This window comes from Brachionichthys hirsutus, chromosome 22 (genome assembly GCF_040956055.1).
Source record: "Brachionichthys hirsutus isolate HB-005 chromosome 22, CSIRO-AGI_Bhir_v1, whole genome shotgun sequence".
NCBI classification, from domain to species: domain Eukaryota; kingdom Metazoa; phylum Chordata; class Actinopteri; order Lophiiformes; family Brachionichthyidae; genus Brachionichthys; species Brachionichthys hirsutus.
The window spans coordinates 457,887-483,805 of record NC_090918.1 but is presented as its reverse complement, the minus strand read 5'-3'; the positions used below and the strand labels follow the sequence as shown (position 1 = coordinate 483,805).

The window sequence follows — 25,919 nt, the reverse complement described above, 5'->3', positions numbered from 1 at the left end:
TGAGATACAAAAGGGGATCGGTCGTCTAGAGAGGTTCTATATATATATTCAATAAAACCTTATCGCAGAGGCGTCCTTAGGCTAACGGCTTAGCATCAAGTGACCTCAGTGCTGATAGGTTATGCAGGAAATAAGTGGCAGCATAGCGTCTGACGCACAAGGACATTTGTTCTGCCGTCCTTTAGAATTAAAGGAAAATGTTAAAGGTGGAAATTCATTTTTTTTTCTTCTTAATATTCAAGGACATCTTAACATTCAGCTGGATGGTTGGATGGTCTCTCCTGGGGGAAAAAAAGAAATAATTTAGCACAGAAAAATCAGTGCTTTTTGGAATTTGTTTGGGATACATAGAAGAAAATAGCCACAGCAGTACAGCCTGCACAGTTGAACAAAGAAAATAGTGCAGAAAAATGACCACGTGTACAAGGAAAAACAAAGATTTATAAGGACAGGATCTTTTGGGATCTTTTGTGCACTTAGCACCAAAGATGGAGACGATAGAAAAGTAAAGCCATATCGGTGTGCTACCGGTTTGGTTGAGTTTAAAAAGCAGATTTTCTTCACAGGAATCGGAAATAAAAATAACAGCAACACAAAGAACAGATCTACATTAACTATTAGTTTAGTATAGAAAAGTTGAACTTAAAAAGTAGAATAAATATTTTAAAGGAACCATAAAACTTTATGTTAAATCTCTGAACTCTAAAACTATAAAATAGACATAATTTATATATTTTTATTTAATATACAATCTATTCAAAACTGTTGACATTCTGTTTGCTTCCCCCTTTTTCCAGGGTCGACTGGTTAAAATCTCTATATTTCCAATGTCTTGCTATTTGGACAAGCTTTAAAACTCTGCTAATAAATCACAGTTATTGCATGTTAATTCTTCTTTCCGTGTGTAAATCTCTTGTAATGGCATGAACGATAGATTTGGGTGAAAAACAAACGCTGCCATACGTTAAGACCGTAGTTTTCTTTACGGTGATTCTTTACTAACCCTTGTCTCGGACTCTTTGTGTGCGTTTCTGATCAAGAATTTAGTCGTGAAATGTAAAAACGGATAAATGTGTTATTGCTAAACCTACAAGATATAAAACATTTTCCTGCTACAATAAAGAAGTAAAAAAAAAAAAAGAGTTCACAATTATTCAAAACAGGACAAAACCAAAAACGATGGTCAACAAATGCACCAGTTGAGGAATCAATATAAACAGCACTACACAGACGATACCTATGGCAGGGATGCCATTGGTGCAAAGGAGGTTGGTAAGTAATCAAAAGTGAGACAACTGTAAACAAAACAACACAAGGAGATCCAGTAATAGTCACAACCGGGCAGAAGGGATACAAATTAAAATGGACAGAGTGCTCTGCTCCTCCTACTTGTTTTCAGAAGCACCAATTTCAGAACAAATCTCTCTTTCTCTCGATCTCTCTTTGCTTTTGCGCGATAATTGTTGGTACACTAGACGGAAGAGAGTAAACAAAAGATCCTTCGACTTGTTGCTTTCCTCCCCGGGTGGGGTGGGGGAGAATTCCTTTGGGATCCTCAATGCAAACAGATGGTCTTTGAGATCCAAGGGTTTTTCTTTTTCTTTTATATAATCGCTCTCCTTCACTCTTTCTTCTTCTTTTGGAACAACCTGCAGAGCATAAAGAAGAAGAAAGACTGAGAGCAACTCCTCAGAGCTCTCTTTTACATTATAAAGCTTTAAATCATGCCTATCGGGCTGTCGGACGCTCCTGTCCTTAAAAGTCAGGGCAATTACAAGAAGCCTGCAAACATATCCCTTCAAGAGAAACACAAGTCAACAACATCAAGCGTTCTCCAACAGTAAGACACAAAGATACGCCATAATGTATATCGCCATAATGTATATCGCCATAATGTATATCAAAGAGGACTTCTTGGCACCATCACCTGGAGGTGTAGTTTGTGTTTGACTTAATTTCCTGCCTTGCACAAATTTGGACTTTTAATTTGAAAGGCACAAAGCCATGTTTCTTACACTTCCTATTCACAACGTTGAATATGAAAGCATAGCTTTAGACAGTGGCTGTATCCTACTAATCCCAAAATGACCACCGCCTTGAGACAACGGTGGCTGGATCTGAGCTTTTAGTGTGTGCTCAATTCATTATTCATGCAGAATCACACTCAATAAAAAGCGCAGTGATACATTTTCATATTTCATCTGGAAACTTTACTCCAAGCATGAAACAAAGCTGGAATCTCACTCTAGCCAGGCAGCATTGATAAAACATGATCCCCTGCTCAAATCCTCCGTCTGGACCTTCACCTAATAGGATTTCTCTCGTCTGCTTCGCGTGAAAGGTAGAGCAACTGGTGATTGCAGACTGAAACTAGTCTCAAAACGAACACATGTGGACCCTCCATGCAGCTGTGGCTTTCAAGCAGCACCGCTGCAGGCTGCATCTGCTTACCTTGCAGAGCACGATCCACAGATGCAATTGGTTTAAGCCTGAATAATTTGCAGCCGGTACAACAGAACCGCTCACACGACGCAGCAAAAGCGTTCATGTTTGCACAGTGGTTACCGGGAGCTACATTTGCAGATGCATCACAGATGTATGAGGCTTTTAAATGGCTGCTGCCTGCGCATAAGAAAAAAAGAGTGCAAGGCGAAGCAGTAGATGGAGGAATAACACTGAAAGGAGCGGCAAGTCGGCGACCGCTTCATCTCTGCCCATCTGACCCATTTACCCTCTCAGCTACACCCAGGAAACAGTTTTATACCATATTGGATTTTAAAAATGTTACAAAATGTTTCATAACCCTACCCCCCCACACACACACACACACACACAAACGCACACACCCTTAAAGCAATGAAGCGCCTCACCTACGACATGTGGTTCTGTTGAGAGGTCACGTTCTGCTGTTGCTGCTGCTGCATGAGGAGCTGTTGCTGCTGACGCCGCCGGGCCGTGCGGAGCTTCTCGAAGCGAGCCTCCATCTCCTCCAGGACTTTGGGGGTGTAGCGGACCACCAGCTTCACGCTGTCCTTGGCTGCCTTGAGCAGCTCCACCGCTTTCTCGTGGTGCTCGCCTTCGACGCTCTGCAGACCAAGAGAGAGGGATGATTTAAGCTGATTTGAAGGTTTTTTTTTATTGCCCTCTTATATAACATGAACATGAGCGGCTTTACAGTCGGCCTTATTCAAGTTGCTGTTCAAACGTTTCTACTCCCGACTCAAGTGAAACTCTTTGACCTCAATATCTCTGGAACACTTCTTCCTGCCGCCCGTAGGTGTCGTCTTTCTGTCCATGCGCCGCTCCAAAATCAAAGACTGCTCAGACCTACCACGCCATTGACAGACAGGAGCTGATCCCCTCGCTTTAGGCCGCCGTGCCTCTCAGCCACCCCTCCGGGGATGATGCGGGAGATGTAGATAGGCGAGTTCTGCTCCTTGCCGCCCATGACGTTGAAGCCGAGCCCTTCCTCCGTCTTCGGTAGCTCCACCACCCGTGGGTGGGAGTGACCTTCACTGGCTGCAAAGGCGGCAACTGTAGCCTGGAGGAGTGAGTGAGATTGGACTTGATGAATCCTACTATTCAACTATGTACAAAGACCTCCAAAGTGCACAGACAATCACCACAGGGGAAGCATTTCAGCAGAACTATATGCGGTTGATTTCAACCCTGAGTAATGACTCCCAGGCTTCACATTAGCTGTCTGCATCCTCCAGTTAAAGTGACAGAGCAGGACCATGTATGCAAATAAAGGCATTCATTCATCTTCTTGAAGACGGCACGGTCGTAATAATCTCATCTTCAGGTGCTTATCCGACACGGGTCGCGTATCCTTGTCTTTCGCGTGGCTCTGTGATGAGCTGGCGTCTCATCCGGGGGGGGGGGGGGGGGGGGGGGGGGTGTACCCCGCCTCTCACCTGTAGCCAGCTGGGATAAGTTCCAGTAGAAAAGAAAATGGATGGATGGATGGAAGAGAAAAGAAAGGGCATGAAAATATCGTCTTTCTCACAAATTTTATAGGAAATGCGTTCCTACTTTAAACAAACCATTGACATGGGAGAAAAGATACAGGACATCACGATCAAGGTTATGCATAAAGTTAATGCTAAAACTTGTTTTTTTATGACTGGAAAGTTTGATCATTACAGTCAGTGCACAAGGTCTGACTTCAAATGTGTCCTTTTTAACAACCCTATATCAACACAACAGCAGTCTGGCACAAATATGTCCTGAATCAGCTCTAGTTTCACACACAAATGACTCACTATGGGGAAAAAAAACTGCAAACATGATCATTAAGGCCATAACAAAGCATTGGGCGTTAGCCACGGTTGTGGATTTAGACTCCACATGAGAAGCGGTAAAGCTTTGTAAGCACGAGGATTAACACATCTAAGTTCATGGTGGAGGAACAGACAGACACGTTTCACCCTCTGTAACTCTACCAGCTGGCGGATGTTGCTTGCTGGCTTTGGGCTTTCTTTGTACCCTGGCCAAGTCTCCTTGTTCCTTGAACGTTCAGAACAAAGCATCCCGGAACTGAGTTCTGGAGAGCTAATGGCAAAAGAACACAGGAAGCGAGACTCTGTTCCCGCTGATCCACAGATGCATTTGCCAAAGGTGCCTTTTCTGTCAAGTTGGAATCATTCGTGAAACGTGAGAAAGATTGCAAGAAAAGAGGATAAGGAAAGGGGAAAGGAGGGGGGAGGTCCTGGCAGAAGCATTTGAAGATGTTATATCCAAACTCCCCAGAAGCAGCAGAGAAGCATCCTGGCACTTTGAGGTCTTTGGTGCTCCCTCCAGGCAGCATCCCCATCTCAGCTCTCTCCTCCACACTCATCTTCATATTCAAATCCATTCCTGTGTCTTCTCTCCCACTGTCGGTTTTAATCCACGTGTTGACATCTTCTATCATCCTCTCTCCCTCCCTCTTCTGTCTTCTTCTTCTCTTCTTCTTCTGCTCCACCCACCCTTACATACCCCCATTAAGTAGCAAAAAAGGCATCTCCTCAACATGCACAACATCGCCTCGCAGGCCACGCTGCAGAGTGACCTTCACAACTTTACCGGCTCTCTGCCAACAAAATACAATCTGGCAGATGGCTTCTCGAGCATAAAGTATATTTATTTTGTAACCAGGCTGTACAGCGGAAGTAAGATTTAATATCAGGCTTCAATTTAAATGCTCATTATTTTCTCCGGGGCCTAGAAAAAAGCAGAAGGGCCTCGAGTCAGATATACTAATCTAAATTGATTTAATTACTGAAGTAATTGATGGTGAATTCAATGATTCAGGTGAAACAGACATCTCAAATATCAGGAGCTTCTCTACATGAAAAACTTGAGACTGATGAAGCGTCTCCATGTTTCGCGTTCTTCATTATTGTGCAGCCATTCACAGGTACCTTGTTCCACGGTATATAATGATTGAATCCAATTGGCTCTGTGACCGGACTGAGTTTATGTCTATCACCATTGCTCTATAAGCATCGAGCGTCCCCACAGCTAAGCCATTAGCAGCTTATTGTACAGTGAATGGCAATTTCAATACAAATATAAAATGGGGAGAACTTTCTCAAAGTTTGGGGCCAAATAAAGAAAAGTAGCAAAAGAGTTTTAAAGCTGCTCAAATCCGTTCTTTGTAACAACGAAAAGTAAAAGCGAATCAGAGATTATGTGCATTTTTAACCGATTTTTGAATCCATAAATTGAGTTTTCGATATGAAAACGTTATTTTTTTTTTCTGACCTCATTCCGGTTCTCTTAAAAAAATCTCCCTGTCTCTCTCAAGCTCAAATTAACACTTTTTATTTTTTGCACAGTACCAAGCTTGTGATTAAAGAAGGAAAACTCTTGAAAGCAACTCCAGGTGCCAATGCATTCACTTCTATGCACTCTATTGTGCACAAGGCCATGTTCCATAAAAGGAGCCAACAAAAGGTGAAAAGATCTGATGAATTGAAGCCTTGCAAAATCTGTTCGTAAAAAAGACAGACATCACTGAGGCGTTGCCATCCCTTCCAATTCCCATCCCCCCCATCCTGGAAAGGAGCCGACCCAGCTGCACGGTCTACACACAGAAGGACAGAGAGGTACTCTCACCTCCTCTTCTCATCTCTTCTCACCATCCTCACCCTCCATACAAAAATCAGACGAACCAACTATTCATCTATCACAAAGGCTCGCCTCTCTTCAGGCAAGGTGCTGATGAAAGGACCTGCTCAACTGACCGTCCCAAGCTCATCTATACATCACACATATTTTTCGTTTATTCCACTCACACTCCACCTGGAAATGTCTCAGCTCTGATTTCATCCTTCACCTGCAACACCGATGTTTTCTAAAACCCTCAAGCAACCAAAACATCCGAGTTATTATAAAGCTGAGTAAAAAAAAAAAAAAAGGATGAGCTTTCACTATGACCGGCAGTTTAATGCATTACTTACAACAATGAACAGATACAAGCTGGAATGGAAAAATCGAGTAACAAGCAGAGAAAGGGACTTAATCAAAGTCTGCGAAATACAAATTTCTGGTTTGATTTGAAAGCAAAAAAAAAAGATTCAAAACAGCAAAATGAAGAAAGCAACTTGATGCAGGGTGTCTTTTGGTCGTGACAAAACCAAACAAGAAACGCTATAATCATTAGAAAAAACTAAAAATAAATTATAATAATACAAAACATTGCTTACAGATTAAAGTTAGAAACCTAGTGGCTGCTAAATCTGATTATTCATCTGATTTTGTGGAAGCAAAGAAAGATTTACATCTTAAATAGACGACATTTAGTAACTGAAGATTACTGTAACAAGAATGAAGAGCTGGGAAGTCTAGTGGGTCTCTATGGAGAAGGGGTATTAAGGTATTAAACTTTAAGCACATTGCAATATGCTGCAAGACTGACTCTGATTTTCTGAGTCTTCTGCAGTGAAGAGTGATGACACAGTTTTTCAGCTGTGTGATTTCCCTCAAGCACATCATCTACAAACCTGATGAAAACTCCTTATGAACCGAAGACGAGGTCTCGAATCTGTTCAGCCTAAATTAAAGTTTTATAAATGACCTGTCAATGAAACCTGCCAGAACTAATAAGTGTCTCTGCTACAGTGCTGTGACCTGCTAATGTTACTACCGATACATTTTATAGAGTCTGGGAAAGTTGGAATCTGATAAATATCAGTAATTCTCAGAAGTCAGGAGTCCAACCAAACAACAACAACAACAACAAAAAACATGTCAGCCAAATTCCTTGGGATAAACAACATGCTGGATATTTAGGTAGCTATTCATATTCCAAAAGTGGGTTGCTATGGGTTCAGTTAAAAAGGTTTGCATCACTACCCAGGGAAATCAAAAGTTGCAAGTACTTCTTGGTTCAGTAGTCTTTCCACTTTTTATTTGTGCGGCCCATTCATTCATTCATTCATTCATTTGGTGGTGGTGGGAGGAAACAGGAGACCCAGACAGACATGGGGACAACACAGAAAATTCCGGTGCATCTGAACCCAACACCTTCTTGCTGTGAGGCAGCAATGCTACTGCGCCGCCATGCCCCCCCTCTGTATAACTCAATATCTGAAGATCAACCTCCAGAGATTATATCATGGATGGCCTGCAGCTACAATGCATCAGCAAATCCATGGATAATTTTGTCGAATTCATGAAAAATAGTTACATTTCTAAAGCTCAATAATGACACTGCATTAAAGAGTACTTAGCCCTTGCATCAATCAAAATACATTTGCTTACATACACTCTAAATGAGGGCCATTACAAAGTAGCATGTTAGGTTTTGGCGAGAAGCAACAATCAATCAACCGTCCTGTGATTAACTGGTGACTTGTCCAATGTGTCCCCCCGACCCCTCGCCTGTTGGGATAGGCTCCAGCGTAACCCGTGACCTGGATTCGGATAAGCGCCTGCCCAGACGATTGTAATCGCCTCGTCTTTCAAGAAGATGAATGAATGTGATCGACATTCCCGTGAACTAATGAAGATCAGCTCTGAATCAGATCGTACCTTTGCCGTGGCCCTCGCCTGGTACTCTGGACAGCCGTTCACTGTGATTGTTTCATGCATGTACTGGTAAACCTGCATGAAGAAAGGGAGACAAATGCGTCACATCCACAGTCGAAAATAATAAAGAAATCACTTTTAAACAGACAGTTATTATATGCTAGTTGTAATCAAATCTTCCAAACGCATGCAGAAAATATGTAAATACAAATGTGCTTTGTAGGTGTTGCATGCAAATCCAGGTTTTGTTACATTTCAAAAGACCTTGTAATTCAAAATCTCTTTTACGTGGGAAGACAGCAGCAAATCTGTTGAGTGGATGTCTCTCAGAGAAGACAGGCGAGTGTTTGAATAACTTTATTAAGGGTGTTTTAGGTAATGTGCGAGGTTACCCAGCCTTGAAGATTATATGTCAAGGTTTTGCATAATTTAGTTCTGCATTTGTGCAGCGCTTTGATGTACATAAATGTCTTGGCAAATGAAGACGTTTATTCTTATCTCAGGAAATTGTCCTAATCAACTCAGACCATGAATTTGATCTTACCGCATAAAACCCGACTAGAATTGTAAAATCAATATTTTAATCAAGACTTAGTCACGCATGCATCAGTGTTCAGGATATACGGAAGATTTCCTGCAATTGGGCAATCAACCTAACTTAAATTGTCACTCAGTAGATAGTTTGCAGGATAAAATAAAATAAAATAAAAGAATGGTCATTCAATTTGAGCTGTAATGAGGCATTTATCACACACATATTTGCTGTCAGTTTGAGGTGAGCATTCACTGTCACATGTTTGTCAAAACATAGCTGGAAGACCTTAACACTTAATATACGTCACATTTCAATTTCACATGAAATGGGGAGCATGTTCAATGCCAAAACAAATTGTGTCAAGTGAAAACGCTGGTGCATATTGTTGAAAGTGATATTACCATTGCGATCACATGTCATTTCCTGCACCTACACTGTTGAAATGATGTGCATTATTATGCAAGTACATACAAATAAAGTACACTCCATTGTACTACACTAACAGACAGCACAGGCTAAGCTCATATTTAGGTTCTTTTAACAGGTTAACATCGACGTTAACGCTAAAGCAGCTACAGTTTGATCAGCCTTTCAAGTATAATCTTCATCTTCACTGTCATTTTCACAGTGTTGCCAATATTAACAATTATTTTACAAAATGTTTACTTCGGGGCAATTTTGTAATGTATAAGTTCCTGCCCTAAGATATATTCGTTCTTTTTTTAAAAAATGTATTACGATTTTATTTTCTTCTGCAATATGAAAAGAGGAGGAAACCGTATGAAATTCCTGAACTTTAAAAACAAGACAAAAACTATCTAGAATATGCAGTCCTACTTCTGCAGAGCCTGAAAAGGTGCCAAGATATGAGCTGCTGTAATTCCAGTCGGGTGAAATCGGAATTTTCTCCTTTGTTTGCTGATGCAGACCGAACCAATCAGGGCGACTGACCTTTTCAGATAATACGGGTCTTTTAATGATAATTTACAACTGAACTCTTTCAGTACAAGAAGGAAGTCAACGGCGCTGGGTGAGGATTTATGTCTAATATAGCTCTACTGCGAGTAGACATAAAAGTCCTCTAGAATGTGACCGTTCAAACAGATCCCCGCCAGAACAGACTGCAGTGCAGTTTTAAGGTTTTATAGCCTCACTATTGTACTATTATATCCCACTTAATGAACAGTTCAACAGGATGATGGAGATGCAAGATGAGTAAAACTCATTGAACAAAGTACAAAAAGAACTTTTCTTGACTGACAAAAGGAAAAAGCCATCTATGCATACTGTATACCGGTATATCTCTGTGCAAAAATATATGAGATTAGATGACATATGAAGATGAATTGTAATTCATCTGTCTGCATGAGATGATGTCTGCCATCACAGCATGGCAGCTTGCCTGGAGGCGAACATGCCTGGAAGCTTTGGTGTACCAAGGCGCCCCCGTTACCAAAGTTACATCTCCTTTGAATCATCAAAAGCCTCTCGATATGATAAGGTAGAAACCTTGAGATAATTTCATGTAGGCATCCCAGAAAGGGGAACAGCCTCTCTTGTCTTGTTAAGTTTTCAGTCTCAAAGACAAAAGCTTTGTGAAGCATTCCTATTTATAATATCAGTTTTTTTTCTAGATTTGTGGCGCTGTTCCTTTCAGAGGAGAGGAGCCTAACATCCATGCATAAACTCAACTCACAAATTCCAAGGATTTATTCCACCTTTGCACGTCTCGAGGCTTATAAAATGCCATGAAAGGTTTCCCTTGCCTCCGAATGCCGAGTGTCAACCTTTCTCCATATCATTCTCCTTACACTTCAAATACCACCTATTAGTCTACATTTAACGGCCTCTCTATCTATCTCAATCCTTAAGACTTGGAATCTGCTAGCCACATCTATATGTTGGATTAAATGCTTTTAGGCCTTCAGAAATGGTTACCGGTTAAGTAAATGCTTGCTAATGTCACTTTTCAGTGATATGAAATTATATTTAGTATTTGAGGGAGCACAGCAGTAAAGTTAAATAACAGATTTTCTTATGCTTCCTCAGAGACAAATTTAATAATTTAAAACGTCTGATGCACTAATGACATTTGTGGCCTCCTACAGATTACATAATATATCGGTGCAGATGAAACTCATCGGAATGTATCAGTCTGCTCCCAATGCCACGGAGTCTGACAGCACTGCAGCAAGTAAAAACATAATACGATTTCATGATCAGTGGATATTCATATTGTAAGCAAAAGGAGAAACACAAACAGCCATGAGAAACAAGTAGCCCTAGCTAACCTTTTTTTTTTACATGTTCTACATGTTGTAGTCATGGTTTATGGAGAGAAAACAAAGTAGAAAGAAAATCTGCCTGGGGAGACTCAAGGGCAATGTTTTACCTTGCAGTTATAATATTTATGAACAGAGGCATGCTAGATCACATCAGCCTTGAGGCATTGGACATTTATTTCGCCAAGATGTCTCTTTCATTGCCTATACTCTGATCCCCATAGGGAAGCATTCATGCAGTCATCCATATTAAAAAAGCGTTTGAAAGGAAGGCTTGGATGAATCCTAGGCTCAACATCACCTCCAGTTGGGTGTAGATTCAATCATTGTGAGCATCCTTCACGAGCTTTTAGTCATGTTATCTCGATATTGACAGCTGACGTGCCTTTAAAATGATTTCAATTATTCCTATTTTATAATATACTTAACAGATCTAATCAAGCCTAATATGAGAAGATGCAGGTTTGCTATTAGACTTTTAACCTGAGTGCAGTGCCCTGAATAACAACGCCATGACATGGAACTAATTGCTGCATGCTCTAAAATGCCAGTCTGCTCTTGTGATTGCAGTTTGCTCTAAAAATGGTTTGGCCTGCAGGCATCTTTTCAACCGCCCTCTTCCAAAACGTCTACTTCTGGCAGTGCATTGTGGTGAAACAGAAGCAAATACACACTCTTCTTCTGGTGCTGGCACACACACACACACAAGGAAGACAACACAAAGCTTGGACAGTAGCAAGACATGCCTGCAGGTCAAAGTGACATGACAATGCTGCTTCCAACCATGGCTTCCTGTTTCCTTTACTGAGAAATACTGAGCTTGCACGCACAGATTTCCTGCACCGCCCATCCTTTAACTTAATGTGATGTGGGAGGCAGAGGCACCGAGATTGAATCAACACAAATCCTATGCCCTCGCTTGCTTTTCCTCCTATAAATAAACCCAGTGAATTATAATGATTGAAAATATCTGCTGGAAAACTGCAGGGTTAAAGCTGATGAATCTCCACTTTTTGCACTTCCTGTTGTCGTCAAGTGGGACTCCCCACAACCCAATGTGCTGCAAATTCCCACTTTCCATCATTTCAATTCCAATCATTTCAAAGCTGGTTAGCTGTCCCAGTCATTTCAGCGTGTGTCCTTCTTTTCCCATTTGCAAAGTTGATTGACCCCGACAACTCATTCAGGCTGCAGTGAGACTAATGCATAGACCTGACTGTCATTGATGTACGTGGCAGGGAAAGACAACCAGCTCATCACACTTTAGTCCAGCACTGCTGAACAGACACAGACACGCTGCCATTCTTCATCCGGACAGTCGTACTGACATCTTCAACAAGGCTGACTCACGCTTGGTAAGGTCAGCCGAAGTAGCTGTGGCGTACGATATCAGTTTAGGAAGTGTGACTACAATTTCCCTTCTATAGACAAGATTATTATGTCCATCGTGCTAGCCAAGCAGACTGTGAAATGAGCTACATCACATGTGGGTCATTCCTACAATTCGGTGCCATTGGAGTCCCCATTACATTACAAATTATATTTTGTTTAAAAAGACATCACAATTTAAATATGAAAAATCACATTTTAAATAGTAAGTCCACTTCTACCATCTAGAATAAAAATATATATGTTAAAGGATTAATTCATTAAGAATAATGTATCTTTTTTGTGGGGAAACAGGCCATAAAAAATAATAAAAATTAAACAATTTCTGCATTTTGTTTTAGTTATTGTCAAGTAATGTTACTTGTCAACTTTCTGAACAAATGTGATTTCTTTATATTAATACACTTTGAATGATTTAAAACTTAAAAAAATAAGTTATGTCCCTGTGTTGACTGATCAAATAAGGGACATTTATGTCTTTAAAAATGTACAAAGCATAATGACTATGCATTCAGAACACTTATCAATAAATATGAAAATGTCCCATAACAGGGTGGACATTTGGATAATTTTGCATGCAGAGAATTTGCTGAAAATTTATAGAATTCAATATTCTGAGCTCGACAAATATAATTTTCTTTAATAAGCCCTCCTTCAGACATTTTTTAAAAGGAAGTCGCAATGCTGAGAAGGCACTGAATTATGGGAATGGCCCACATGTGTGGAAGAAGGAATCAAATCACAGATTAGCACAAAGCCTGGGATTGAGAAAAGGTCATCTGCAATAATGAAATGTCACAATGTGTGTGTGAGATTGAAATTAACAGCAGGCGCATTGGAGAGTTTAACCTATGTTTTATGATTGTTTTAACAATAATGGATGACATACAGCAAAGAGATAATGAGCGCAGTCACAATAAATTAAAGTTAGATTTTATAGCCAGGTTTGAAAAAAGAGAATACACTCTAAATGAGGGAAAACCATTCTTATTAAAGGGCTACTTCTTTTTCCAATTAAATATAAGAAATATTTTGTTTCTCAAAGTAATCATTTGGTTTGAAACTTGAGCGTCTTGGATTTGAACAAATTAATGACACCGATGTTGAAGTATTTCAAATTGAAGCTCGGGCACCTAAATAAAACTAAATAGTATTTGGATATACTGGATGCCAAAAACACTGAATCCCAGATATCCCATCCCGTGGCGGCGGCACTAATCAGCTCCTCCCAGGGGTTCTGGGGCCATTTTCAATTCAGATGAGTATGTAATCCCTCCAGTGAGTTCTGGGAGAGCAATCGGGGCAGCCTCAGTTGGCCTTGCCTGAAAAACCTCCAAAAAAGGAGGGTTCCCTCCTCTGACCCCTTTGATGTGAAGGAGCAGCGGCTCTACTCTGATCTCCCTATCTCTAAGCCACCCAACCGAAGAAACTCATTTTCTCTTTTGCTCCCAAGAACTTTAACTAGAGGTGAGATCTGGAACGTACATTGACTGGCGAATTGAGAGCTCTGCCTCTCGGCTCAGCTCCCTCTTTGCCACAATGATCTCATGCGATACCATTCCTGCCGATTACACTTTGCTTTCAAATCAGTCGGGAACAAGTCCCTGACATGCTTTTAACTCCTTTGCTTGAACCATCCACTGATCTCCAACTCCCAGGGACCAGTCCATCAAGTTTTAACAGAGAAGAAAAAAGAATTCAATTCTGCATGTTGAAAAAAATTATTTTATGCCTGAAACAGACAAGTCTGAACGCTACATACAAGTCAAACTCATGCTTGTAAATTCTCTCTTGAAATAACAACACAGAGAATTCAAAAAGACTCTTGTAAATCAGTAAATTCTGCTGCTCTGAGAATACCTGTCCAATCGTACTGTTTCTATGCATCAGCATTTGAGAGCCGTGATAGTCCAACACAACAGCTCCTTTTTATTCTCTGCATAATCACGATGATAATTTACAGTATGCAATAGTATGCACCTATATTCCAGCTGGCTCAGCACCACAGAGAGAAGCCATGATTGTATCATCATTGTCTCTCTCAAACCTGTAATTGACTTTAACCATAGTCTGCCTTGCATCACACACTAAACCCAGAGCATCTCTGATGGTTTCCCTGGCGACTGTGTTTACGCTGCTCTTTTTGGGTGAAGCGGTCTGCATCTTTCTTTTTGGCAAACGGTAACTGATGACGCTGAGGTCCTTTTAGTCGTCGTTCCCCCCCCCCCCCTCCTTGGGATCATTGTGATCTTACTCTAGTGGCTGGCACTGAAATGAGTCATCCTGTCACCAAAAGTGCAGTTTGTGTTAGATGTGCTAAGCTTCCCCGTGGAGACAGAACTGGACCCAGTGAAAGGAGAAGATTAGAGCTTTCTTCCTCTCTGTCATTTCTCAATATCAGTATTTTTTTTATACACGTGTAGTCAGAAACGATTTCTCAAAATTGGCGTCATTTGCAGTGTTAGTGACCGTTCTCATACCCCACCTGAATGAACTCCCGTAGCATTAGAAAAAAAGCTGCCACTTTGAATACATTTTGAAAAATAATATTATGAAGGACTAAACAAATGGGCATATTGTTACGCTATTCGCTTCATCTTTTCTCTCTATAAAAAGTGTAAATATCTACCAAAGAAAAAAAAAAATTGGTACAATTGTTACAAGAATGATACTGAAAATAGCATTTGAGTAAATGTACTACAGGAAAGATATAAAATATTACAAATTTAATTCATAATAAGACTCCCTTTATATAATTGAGTTTCTCCACATCATGCTGATGGAATTTCTCTAATTCCAGGACATTCTTTGAAGTTTGCTCTCTTTAACTAGCAACGCTGACATCATTGTTCATCATCTGCTTCTCTGCTCTTCACACTCCCTTTAATATTGATGTGGATGTCGCTGGAACATGCTCAGCTGTATCAAAAACACTAAATTGATGAGATTTGCGGTTATCAGGCTGTGCAGCGGTATTGTGTAGACTGAATGCTCTTGTTTGTTTTGCCCCCGTCCTCCTGATGAATGGTGCCAAGATGATGGATCAGTGGGCGGCTGCTTGCATCTCTGAAAGCACTATCGCCACAGCACAAAAACAGGAAGAACTCATGTTTGCGAGTCACGCTTTACGCTGTGAATTGCGATTAAACCAGTTTCTAATAGTGTTTTGCTTAATTAGAATTCAGCATACAAACTTGTGAAGTCTTTATGTTCTCAATGAGTTTCTAACCCTATGAAATCAGGCCCATCCCCTCATTGTAATTATTATAATTTGAGAAACACAATTGTGTGAGTGTGAGCGTGTGTTTTTCGGTCTTTCGTGTAGCCCCGTGATGAGCTGCCGTCTCATCCGGGGTGTACCCTGCCTTTCGCCCATAGCCAGACTTCAGCAGACCTGTGAGCCACAAAGTGCATAAGCAGCCGTAGACGAGATTATACCAATCATCTTATCTCCAAGAATATGGACAGTTGGACGGACAATGGCAACCATAATATAATTTTGTTTTAGTGTTGCATTTACAACCAACAATTTCAAAGAGACCAATTTAGTTTTTTGATGCAGCCTTGGATTAAATTCGACAACCCTTATTTAAATGTCTTAGATAAGGGTCATCACATTTTTCATGCAGCCAAACAACTTGCGGTGCCTCCAAGCCTTGTAATGTGACAACAATCCAATAGTAATAATACCCTCTCTAATCGTTTCATTATGTTGCAGTTCTTTGTGATTGATCTCTAATTACAGTAACATAAAGGGTCGTATCACCTTTTTGTTCGCAGCCAGTTGCATCACATAAACAAGAGGGAAGGAGACAACAACATGCATCTCACAGGACGAATAAGTACCCCAAAAACCTAAAAAAATAAATACATTAAAAATCAGTATATAATTTCAAAGCATAAACATGCAAAATCATTCACTATGGTTTAAAAACATTTGTAAAGCTTGGTGAAACTAGTATGTCGATGTTGAGATGGTTAAGACAAAACATGATTATGGATTGATGACTTTAAACCCTATTATCTTTTGGCCGCTGGGGTAATAAATCTTCTCTCTGAAGTGATCCGTTAATAAAGGATATACCGGTATATATATATAAGACTGGGCTTGTGGTACATGCTGAGTTACAGCTGCAATGGTCGTCATTTATGTTCAGCAACGTCCTTGTAGTGTCGAAGCTGCCGAAAGTGCAGGAAATCTTAAAGTTGGATCTCATTGTGACAAACGTGCATGTTGCATGTAAAGCCCAAAGGCCGGCTCACTGTTCAACCATTTCCAACCATTTCTTCACAGGAACAAGGTTATTTTTTGTTTGGAGTGAACAACAAAGCCATTCATTTCCTCGACTGAGCCGGCACAGCAAGACCAGCCGCACAAAGCCCAATGATTGATTGGAGGAGGCTGCAGAAAGCATGAGAAAGGTTCTAAAAAAAAAATGACTCGGGATAGAAGGTCATGTGTGTGTGTGTTCAAGGCTCGGCGGGTCCCTCCCTTGACTGTGACTCACCTCTCTGATGGCTGTGCAGAACTCGCTCTGGAGGACCTTCTTCAGAGACTGGAGTTTGTGACCGGGAACATCGCCCGATTCCTGCAGCTTCTCCAGCAGCTCGATAGCCCTGGAAACATCTGGCAGAAAGATGGAGAGGAAGCTGGTCTGAGTTCAATGCCCCCCCCCCATTCAATTGCGTTTACAGCAGTATTATGAGAAAGGTGCTGGACCAATTATCGGGTAGGATCGTGCAACTAGAAGAACTCTAGACCAGCTGAGTCAAGAAAAAAAACATCCATTGACGCATTGCCTTTGCTTGAGCAATTGGGAACAGAGAGGAAAGACTTAGCAATTTGCTCTATTTTAATTTTTGAGATATATACAGTATGCATAGATGGCTTTTTCCTTTTGTCAGTCAAGTATGACTCCATAAAACACAATACTGATACATCAGTCACTGACAAGGCAATCGTTTCAGCAAACAACGGCTAACTCAATGACATCAGGATGCATTTTAAGATGTTGCGTTTCTGTCAGCTTGATAAATGTATGCAGAATATTTCCTTGTGTCTCAGACCCATGGGGGGGAGGGGGTGTCTGGCTATTTAGCAGTGGTTTGAGATGATGAGTGCAGAGCCAAATTGTTAATTAATGGTAATCAGAAACACTGAGCTGAAAGAACCTAAAATGCTCCGTAAAGCTACTAGAAAATGCAGTGAGGTGAGAAATCTCTGCTGGTATTACAAATAGACATTTGATGTAATGTTAATGCACAATTATAGAACAAAACAGCTTTAAACAATGTTAGTTCTCTGAAAACTATTTCAGTTTCATTATTTTCCACCGGGAAAACCCAAAATGTCCATCTCATTTGACCAACAAAGCCGATATTTTAATAGTCATAGTTATCCCACCATGCAGTGAAAGCATCTTTCCTGCTAAGGCCTTCCAAAGCTCAACCACGCTTGGTTGCTTAACCGGGCGGGATCAATATAGAACAGGCACACACACGTGTTCCAGATTACTGTACATGTGTTCTACATCGACCACCCCAGCCCTGCGCACCATCTGTGTGCAGGAAAAATAGGATGCAAAACTAGAAATTGCTCTGCCGGTTTCGCAAATGTTGCTGAAACTAGCCCATAATGAAAGACCCACAGAATATTCTTTACTGTGACTATGCAAAGACCGAACCAACCAAATTAAAGATCAAAGTATCTTTCATCAGGAAAACAAATACATTCCTGCCATTCTTCATTCCGGAGTTATTGGCCATTGAAGAGAGGCAGAATTCAATTTCAAGCCTAATCTTCAACCTGCTTCCATGTTTTGCCCCCCGGTTGACGGCATTCAACCAATAGGGGCACAGTAAGTGATGTCATGCTGCAAGCGTTGCCACCTTTGTGTCTTTAGATGTCAATGGCATCGAATGAGTTAAGAAGAACAGATGGATGATAGAAACGACTCTGTCGCAGCAAAGCCGGTTGACTCATTGCATTTACTTCAGCCAGGCTTCTCATCATTGCTAATCTTTCCATGGCCAGTCGTCGGACGGTAGCCCTGAACCTACCAACATTAGTTATGAATTATTTATTTTTTATTTTAACGTCTGTTTATTTTACTGCCACAGAAAAGCATCTCCCTGGCTATTAAGCACAACTGCTGGATAATTAGCTGCCTCTCTGTTATCAGCGGCTCTGTGAGAGGCTGGAATTGATAATTACATAATCTGAGGCTATAGTCATTAGTAGCCTGAACAGTCTGATATTTTCACACCGGACTGTTTCTGTAAACAAAACCCATGTTCTGTTATTGACTAATAATTTTGGGCTTATCTAATCAGTCAATTTCTTTTTGATGTCTTTGTCTCCCTACTTCAGCGACAGATATCGCTTCTCATTGTGTTGCAGAATCACATGTCGTCGAGCAACATCACCACGGGACCAGTATTGTTTCCGCCTTTAATATATACCATTTGAAAACCAAATGGGTTTTTTTTTTCCCCACATTGCCAAACACAAACTCTGTGTAGAAGCATTGCACGCACAGACACACATAAGTACACAGTGAAAATGAATTCTGGGACTATAAAGGCAACTCAGACACAAGACAGAGACGCTTTTCAGGTCGTTTGCAGACCCGTGGGAGACGAGAAGTAATCTCAAGCTCTGACTGTGTGAAGGCTATAAAAAGGAAATGTGTGACATTGAGATTTGATTGAATTTCGCCTTTATGCTACTTATAGAAACAATGAGCCAGGCCTTGCAGAAATCAGTCGACTGCTTCTATTTAGAGCCCTGAGTAATAAAGCACTGAGGATTATATTGATCAGCATGAAATTGCAGCCACATTTCACGTCGGGAGCGGTGACAACAACTGAGAACTTGTCTGTGTATTGGCTTACTCAAGCTGGAAACAGAGCATGTCTGCAGGATAATTAGTCATGCAACCCTACTGAGTCTTCTGCGAAAAGACGGTTACGATTACATGAACCGGTATATAAAATGGATGTATTTTTAACTTGTGTTTTTCTGGACGATTGTCGCCTTCAGTCATTCTACTTCCTGTCCAACGGGCAGCTGTACATTTGGTCACTTCTTGATCCTCAGGCTTGCTTTTCCTTTTCAAACTGATTTTTTGCTAAATTCCAAGTTAGTGTCTTTCACTTTTTGAACAACAATACAATTAGCAAAAAATTGGCAGATTTGAGATATGCCCTATGAGTCTGACTGATTAAAGTGGAAATCTAGTAAATAATAACGTATTTTTTTCTGAAAAGTAGAGAATAAAGCTTCATCTTCCAGAAATATAAAGCATCCTCATCCTCACATGTTGGATGCCAATAGAAAACCATAACCATAACCAAACAGAATAGAATTAGACAAGCAGTGTTTTTGATTTTTGAGAGTAAAAATGGAATGACCCCTCCGAAAGGATCACTTTGATCCAATTGCAGATCAATAATTTACCTGACTGAAAATAAATCTCTAAAATAAATCTCAAACTCAATTAGATATAAATCAAAGATTAAAAAAAGTATTTAAATCCAGCTGAATATGGGAAAGTTTCAAGTAATTTCGATGAACTAATTTCTAAATAAAAGCGCTATACCAAAATGCATTTGTTTTTAAGTTTCACAGGAAAAAATGAAAAGAGGAAATAGCTGAGTCGGTACTAATTGGTTCCTTTAGTGTCTTTGCCAGCTAAGTATTGCCTACAGTTTGGTTCTTGGCAGATGGTTAAATAAATTCCTTTAAACAACAACAACACTATTAGAGCAGTGAGGAACCCACCGTGTAAAATAGACATGACGTCTCAGCAGGCGGTCAGGTTTGAAACCTGTTCAGCGGCACAGAGTGAAGCTGCAGGTAAGAGAACTGCTTCCATCGGAAATATTAATCCACATGAGGTTTTAAGAGATGACATTCTGCTTAGGGTTTTCTTTTTTTTTTTTTTGATCAAGGTGAATAGGTAGCTCTTTCCTCTTGGTCTGAATATCATTAATACTGGATCTGAATAGCCTCTAATGAGCCGGTGCATTTCATAGCAGCAAGGATGTCTTCCTCATTACACAAAGGTCAAAGGACATGTGGGAAAGATTTATTTCTCGCATGCTCATTAGCACCATTTACTTTATCCACATCAAAGTCTTTTGTAAGGGATTTTTGGAAACCGACTTCAAAGATTAGATATTGCAGACAATTGTTTTTTGCAATGCTTTTATCTTGCTGATCAGAAGTGACAACTGCCCATTGAAGAGGGGCTGATTTTAAATTCAAACAGCCTTGCATCAATGAACTGCACAGTTCAAATGTAATTAAGGGCATGGCTAAGAAGTGGTTTACAAGACAATGTGATTTCAGGTGTCCACAAAAGATAAGTTTTAATGAAATAGTTCTGGTTCACACCGAGAAGCTCAGAGGTAATGAAATATTTTCTGGTGCTGCACTGGCATTCCCCCCCCCCCCCCCCCCCCCCCTTTACTGCTTAATCTCACACAGTGAAGTCAGTGAAGATTTTCTGCTTCGTCGTACTTTATATTTTTCATACTGACGTGCACATGATTGCCGGATTATGTCAAGCACATAATATAGTGGCAGAAAATGTGAGTACGTGTTTTTTGTGTCACACACACACACACAAAAGCGGATTTAAGCAAACGGACCCCTTGAGTGCACCTTGGTGTCGCTGTTCTGCATGCCTGATGCTGACATCGGACATCGGATGAGCTGCGTGACTGATGTGATGGATCCATGACAAAGCAGCCGAAAGGACTGCGGGGGGGGGGGGGGGGGGGTCATGGTTACGTCATACCGACGGGCGATGATTCCTGAATCGGATAGCGGAATGACATCATCCATTACCCAACAGTATAGCCGTGAGATGGAAAAACAAGAACACCTAGTTTGACCCTGTGGACCCTGAATGACCTCAGCATAATGCTAGTGAGAGGAAGAAACGGGCCGAACAGTCTGACAGAGCAAATGAAGAGAACCCCTCGTGTGTGTCCAGCACCCCCACGTTGTGGATGTTAAATGCACAGTCTATGAATGACTTCAGCTGCAGGGAATGCAGGAAATGACTTACCAACTCTGTTATGCACGAGATTTACAATACGCCATAAACGAGAACAATATTAAGTCATGCATTCCATATTCAAGGTAGCTGCACGAGACAGAGAAACTCGACAAATATAGCAACACTTTTGACAGCTATAGCCGCTGGTTACTTTTTAATTCAGCACATCCAGATGTCTGCAACATCTGTACACGTTTTTGCATACGCCTCATTGAAGACTATCCGCTCAACCTCAAAGTTGACAAGTCTGCCAAATATAGCATATCTGTGAAGCAGACAGACTGTATGGAATTAGGTCATCCTCACTGTCGTTGGACATATTCCTCTCCAAAGGGGGGAAAAAAACACACACAAAAAACAGGGATCTGATCTTTTTATGTTTCTATAAGATATTCTTCAAACAAACGGTGACACAGAAACGAAGTACCGCTCCTTCTTATCTGATAGAAAGCATTTCCAGAACATAAAGGTGGAGCAACGTGCAAAAGACAATCATGAGTTGTGATTATAGATCATTTTAAAGAGTTGTAATGCGAGTCAGAATGACTTGATTGCACGCTAAATCAAACTATAGTCTCAGTGGTTTGCATATTAGACTGGTAACAGTACAGATCCCTGCCAGGAGTAAATTTCCATCTGCTAAGATTAGCTTGATGGCATCCTAATTAGAGATACTGGGGGATTCAATTATCCAAGTTGAAGGCAAGTTTTGTTTTTTATTATCCTTTATTGTCACTATATCCGATTGCATCGTTACAAAACCTCACAAAAACAATTTTACAAAATAGCATTAAATTCCTTAATGAGCCTATTATATATATATTTTTAAATATCCAACATATTTTCCTGCTGACTCTTTGCTCCACATCTATGCTCTCATACCATCAGTTCAACGGTTTGTGCTGCAAACAGAATTAAATTTCCATAACCATAACATAACGCAATTATAGGAGAAGTACTGATACTTCTGTCCCACTATGTCCTGGCTACAACCTGTATAATGATGAACCGTGATTGTCTGTTTGGCACTCAGGGAAACTGATTTCCCCGAGCTCGTCCAATGCGAGGCTGCAACTATTAAAGGTCATCCTCATCATTCGCTGATTACAGAAAGGCACAGGGCTGAACAAAGCCACGCTGACAAGTAATGAAGGCTTCAGCACTCGACAGGGCTCGACAGCGTTGTTGTGGGGTGGATGTCTTCTCACTGGGCAGCGCTCCAGTTTTCTGGTATAATTAGTCAATTTTGAAGTGTCAGAGCGTTATTCATGTTCGGGGCTTGGAAGTTTCATTTTGACGTAAATAAACAAGTTCATTTTCCTTGATGCATTTTCAATTAAATCTCCAAAACTTGAAGATCCTCTGGTTTTCATTGTAGATTGCCCTACTGCGATTCTGCACCCCCCCCCCCCCCCCCCCGATGGCTCCTGCAGGAGCCTGAGGTGAAAGAAGAGGCTTGGAAACATTGTGCTAAAGTGTCTCCTTCATCCTCTCAAATTAGTGGATCGCATTCCGCCATGACAATTACTCTAAGAACTGTTTCTGTATTAAACAGCCGTGGGTTGAGATACAACCAGCTCTAACTGTTGCCGACGTGTCAGCGGTCCGTTCATCCTTTAAAATCAGTGGTGTGTCTCTAGGAGCATATGATGGGACTAAGGTCTGGACAATTCAATGAACCTGCTATGCAATGAAACAAGAACAGGATTTACTCAAGTTTTGCACAAAGTGAAGATCTTTAAGCGATGTTCATGCACTGAAACCTCAACAGCTGCAGACCAGATTGCAGTCTTGCAAAAACTTATCTATGGTTTAGTCTTGTTAGGGTTAACTTGTTGACAACGTGGTGGTTGCCATGTCAGACGCCGCTGCTTCCTGATGAATAGATTTTCTCTCTTGTCTTCTGTCTAATTTTGTCGGCAGTATAACAAGACGACCACTGAATGAAGTTTCTCCATTTCTGAACATTAACGTGGGACGCTTCGACAAAAGGCAAAGTCATTTTTAGACATTTCAACGCATTAAACGTTAACGGCTAACGTCTATTTGCATGCATGCATTTCCATTTCACTCAAACCAATGAGCTAAATGGAACACTCTTCAGTGAAAGCAGACCCTGCTTTTAATGACTCACTCAGGAGTCCCTTGTTCTTGATAGGAGGCTGTTGCTGGCTTAAACGCAGTCATTTCCTCTGACAGCAACCGAAAAGCCAGTGACGTAACATCCATTCATCCTGCTGTGACCCACTGAGCCAAGTGGGAGCTCTAGAAATGAGCATCTCTGCTGTCCCCTCCCTCGTTTATATCTGACATACGAAGCACCCTCAGCAGCTAAAGCATACCCCCCCCAACATAAACCGAGACTTTTCATTAGCAGTTAAAGCGGCGGCTGAAGAAAGAGAGCCTGTAATGTTACCTCCCTGCCCCCGTGTCACACGATCATTACTACCACGCATTGCCTTTACTGCCGCCAGACGCTGCCTCAGCATGTGAATTTGAATCAACCCCCCCGCCCTCATCATACAGACTGAGGTCACATCTTGATTCTCCATCCTGGTAAATAACTTAAGATCAGATAAGGCTAAACGCTGACATTTTACCAAAATGGAAAAAAAAACAAGCTTCAGTGTTTACAAGCCGGTTTATTAATAAAGCTGAGCCCATGGAAAAGTGTGTTGCATTGCTCATCTGTGTGTCTGGTGCGATACACTCGTTTCATTAACTATGCGCGGCACAGCGCTTCCGCACCCAGCAGACTGTTGATTGGTGAAGACGCCCAGAAAAGCTGGACTTTAGCAAAGGATAAATTGCAATGGAGAACAGGGACAGAACAATTAGCGCCTTATTTTGTAGAAAAGGTTCAGTCGTGGCTCGTTACTACCACAAAATGAACGAATATCTGACGGATTCCCTGCACGAGGTCTAAACCCAGGTCACTTCCTGTTGATTGGAAGGCCCTGAGGATGCTATAGCTTTGCATGGCAGAGAGGAAATAGCAAAGTGCCTCCTGACTCAATATCTGACTGCAGCCATTTCCTATATGCAAGGCTCGTGCAATAGTATTACATTTCACGAGGGATATGTGTTTGAGCTAAATGCAATATCGGGCAACTTTTAAGAAGAAAGAATATGAATTAATCATGAGTTTGTGCGTCCTATAGCACACGTACCCATAAAACATAATCCTATTATATTACCAAAATGAGTGTGTTTATAAATAATTTTCTGCACTGTCCTATTTTTGGGTTGTTGTTTTTTTTGTATCAAGTAGAGAAATTGAACAAGCAAACAAATGTTCCATCCTAGGAGGCATTTACCGCCTTTATGAATGAGGTCAGGGGAGACACAAATGTGTGTTTAAGTCACATGGCCTGCAATTAAATGCTATTTCAGCACTTGGTAAACACACATTAGTGAAGCCGGGTGGATGATGTCGTCACAAAATAGCACAAGACTTTAATTGTAATTTGTTGCCATCACTGTTTCAACAACTACAAAAAGACTAACTGTAATCAACTCATTGCCCGGATGGCACCAGCACAAATCAGATTCAAAAGTTGTCTCCTCACCAATGAAGTAGATTTCAATAACGGATTTCTTTTTGCAAATGAAGTGATTATTTATTTTCTATGTTTTTTCTGACAGGATAATATTACCGATGAGGTTACAACATGATACATGGGAATAAACACTACGCGTTGTCAGAGATGATAGTGAACGTAGCCGTGAATGAAAAAAACCCCCAAAAAACACCGCTCCATCTGTCTGTAAACGCACGCACAGAACAGATTTTTTATTTTTTTTTAGCTCTCAGCATTTTGTATTGATATTACAACCAGAAAAAGACAACCGGTGGGGAAATCGGAACAAACACCCGGGTCTGCAACGGTTGCCAGTTCCTTGGCGGAGTTTTCCCAAAAGAGAAACCCTCTAACGTCATGCAAGAGATTTACAAAGCTCCGTGCGCCTTACCTCGATCCAGAGAGAGCGGTTGGACCACTGTCGCCATGACTGCTGTTTACTAGAGACTGGAGGAGAGACTACGGGAGCTGCAGCATCACAGGGAGGGGAGAGAGGGAGCAGGAGAGGGAGAGGGAGAGGGAGAGGGAGAAGGGGGAGGGTGCTTTGGGAGTGGTTGGGAGGGGGATTAATTTACTTCCATCCTCGTCTCTCATCACCTGGCATTGATTGAGCAGCACCCGTAATCGTTCTACGATAAAGCAGTTGCTGCGTAAAAGACTCTGGATCCAGTATTGTCTCGGATATAAACCTATCCGAGACGGGGTCTATAAAAATATCCGACAAAAATATAATTTTGAATCCAGAGCATTGCGGCCACACGTCTTTACCTGCTTCGAACCCCATGAGCTTTTCTGGGTGGGGGGGGGGCGCTTCTCTGTCTTCAGCATCCCTGTAAGATTTAATGGCTGATTAATGGATTTAATGTCTTTAAAGCAAAATTAGTTATTGGATACACTCCTTTTACGAGTCTTCTCCAAAGTATATAATAAATACTCCAAGAAATACAAAGATGTAACCAACTGTGAACAAAGACACTGCAAAACTGTAGGGATAAATACTAGAACAAAATCTGGAGGGCACCATTGTCTAAAATGTATTTTAAATGCG

The 25,919-nt window shown here is 41.0% G+C and overlaps 1 protein-coding gene across 1 annotated transcript; it reads right to left on the bottom strand.

Moving 5' to 3' along the window:
* Nucleotides 1-1,621: 1,621 nt before the first annotated feature.
* lin7a (lin-7 homolog A (C. elegans)) lies at nt 1,622-25,299 on the bottom strand. The gene is made up of 6 exons (XM_068755251.1): nt 25,263-25,299; nt 16,731-16,849; nt 8,020-8,091; nt 3,332-3,541; nt 2,875-3,086; nt 1,622-1,649 (listed from the first exon to the last, which is right to left on the bottom strand). The coding sequence occupies exons 1-6, from the start codon at nt 25,297-25,299 to the stop codon at nt 1,622-1,624; spliced, it is 678 nt and encodes a 225-aa protein (XP_068611352.1).
* Between the last annotated feature and the right edge of the window lie 620 nt (nt 25,300-25,919).

Coding starts and splice junctions, on each gene's coding strand:
- lin7a (XM_068755251.1), bottom strand. CDS start 25,299: ATGGCGACAGTGGTCCAACCGCTCTCTCTGGATCGAG. Junction 16,850..25,262: donor ACCGCTCTCTCTGGATCGAG/GTAAGGCGCACG, acceptor TCTTTCTGCCAG/ATGTTTCCAGGGCTATCGAG. Junction 3,087..3,331: donor TCCTGTCTGTCAATGGCGTG/GTAGGTCTGAGC, acceptor CTTGGTCTGCAG/AGCGTCGAAGGCGAGCACCA.